General features: G+C 35.3%; 1 protein-coding gene across 1 annotated transcript; it reads left to right on the top strand.

Annotated features, from left to right (window-relative positions):
* Positions 1-424: 424 nt before the first annotated feature.
* LOC118676954 (olfactory receptor 5H2) lies at positions 425-1,534 on the top strand. Its single transcript, XM_036351623.1, has one exon. It carries the CDS (start codon positions 425-427, stop codon positions 1,352-1,354), a length of 930 nt encoding a protein of 309 aa, XP_036207516.1. The 3' UTR covers positions 1,355-1,534.
* Positions 1,535-2,320: the final 786 nt, after the last annotated feature.

Raw genomic sequence — 2,320 nt, 5'->3', positions numbered from 1 at the left:
CTGACTAGTATTTCTGATTCCAACCCCCCTCCCCACCCCCAGAGCAGCCTACACTACCATGTATTTACTTTTTATAGTATCTTACAATACCTACATCCATGTTTCATACACAAAATTTCCCTATTACAACCAATGGTATCCCCATAAAGATAGCACATAGTTAGAATGTATTTTTTTTCTAAATCTGCTCTCATTTCCGCACATTTTGTTTGAAATAATTGCATTTTCTTCCATTTGTTCAATTACCCTAAACTTAATCCTACTATAGAGATAAGAAAATTAAGGAAGGAATTCATGATTTTATTTCAACTAACTCTCCCCACCCCCCCCCCCACCCCCACACACATATTTTTGTGTTATAAATCCTTAGTGATATATTGTTTTCATTTATTCCATTTCATTTCAGGCAACATAGAGTGAGGACATGGAAAAGGAAAATGCAACATTGCTGACAGAATTTATTCTCACAGGACTTATACATCAACCAGAATGGCAAACCCCCTTGTTTCTCGTGTTCTTGGTGATATACCTCATCACCATGGTGGGAAACCTCGGTCTAATTGCTCTCATCTGCAATGACTCTCACCTTCATACTCCCATGTATTTACTCCTTGGGAGTTTGGCCTTTGTGGATGCTTGGATATCATCTACAGTCACCCCCAAGATGCTGGTTATCATCCTAACCAAGAGTAAGATGATATCTCTCTCTGAATGCATGATTCAGTTTTTTTCCTTTGCATTCAGTGCAACCACAGAATGTTTTCTGCTGACAACAATGGCATATGATCGCTATGTGGCCATATGCAAACCATTACTTTATCCAGCGGTTATGACTAATAGACTATGTATCCGGCTATTAGTTTTATCATTTGCAGGTGGTGTTCTTCATGCTTGTATTCATATAGGTGTTTTATTCAGATTAGCCTTCTGTAATTCTAATGTAATACATCACTTTTACTGTGACATCATGCCCTTGTTTAAGATTTCCTGTATTGACCCTTTCATTAATGTTCTGATGGTTTTTATTTTCTCGGGGTCAATACAGGTATTCACCATACTGACTATTCTTGTCTCTTACACACTTGTTCTCTTTACAGTTGTAAAAAAGAAGTCTTTACAAGGCATAAGGAAAGCCTTCTCCACCTGTGGAGCCCATCTCCTATCTGTGTCTTTATACTTTGGCTCGCTTCTCTTCATATATGTGCGTCCTGGGTCTGCACAAGCAGATGGCCAAAACATGATGGACTCTCTGTTTTACACTGTCATCATCCCTTTGCTAAACCCAATTATCTATAGCCTGAGAAATAAGAAAGTCTTAGATTCACTGGAAAAAATGTTAAAGAGAAATGTTTAAATCTCATAGTAATGTATATTTTCATTTTTATTGAAATAGTCAAAATGTTGTGCAGCTTAAATGTAGCTCTGTTTCAGTTAGTATTCCAAGTCTTTTGCGGTTACAATTGCCCTATTATTATAAAGACTTAAGGTGTGAGTACCAAATAAATACCTTAATATATGTGCATATTTTATTCAAAACCAGAAAATTTTAAATCAAGTATTTATATTATACCAAAATAATTAAAGGGAAAAACAAATAAAATATTTTACATTCTTAAATGTTCTTAATGTGGCTTCATAAATGCATTAAGCACGAAAAGTTCTCTGAACAGGACTTATTCTGATGTCTTTGATAGTAATACGGCTGAGCAGTCTGAAGAATCATGTCACATTTAACCCACAGTGGAGGCAGGTTTGTGTTTGACTGAATAGAGGCAAATCACAGGAATGCTGGCAGCCATCAAAAGTTCTTTCATTGCATTATGGCTGGGACATGGTGAATTTTACTTCTCTTGGGGATTCATATATCATACAGAAAAATAAACAATAATGGAAATGCATTGAAGAAAGAAATGAAAATAGAGTTAAGACAGTTAAGGTTGGGCCAAATTATAAGAGAATGCTTATAGCCCAATGTGCTTCTATGAGTGACAAGAAAAGCATAGTTGCCTGTCACTATCTATGATGCTTGAAAGTCCCTTTCCAGCTGTGTGTATTTTGTAGGACAATATGAAATACTTTACTATTCAGAAAGCTAAGAGATAAGATTAAAGAACTTAATTGCAATGGATATAGGGAGGAAAAAGAAATGGTGGGATAGGAAGGAAATGGTCTTAAATTTCCTAGAATTATAAACAGGAAACTAATAAGATAAAGAAATCTGTAATATATATAAAGGTTATTAGAAAGTGTTGATAATGAGAGGGTTCAAATGCATGTTACCAAACTTTAAACAATGTTAAGATATAATGTCATGGTGGTC

This window comes from Myotis myotis, unplaced genomic scaffold (assembly GCF_014108235.1).
Source record: "Myotis myotis isolate mMyoMyo1 unplaced genomic scaffold, mMyoMyo1.p scaffold_m19_p_2, whole genome shotgun sequence".
Taxonomy (NCBI): Eukaryota; Metazoa; Chordata; class Mammalia; order Chiroptera; family Vespertilionidae; genus Myotis; species Myotis myotis.
Note: the sequence above shows the minus strand (reverse complement) of the source record. Positions and strands in the feature narration are given on the sequence as shown.

Bases quoted from the DNA above. Each gene is read 5' to 3' on its own strand.
- LOC118676954 (XM_036351623.1), top strand. From the start codon at position 425: ATGGAAAAGGAAAATGCAACATTGCTGACAGAATTTATTCTCACAGGA.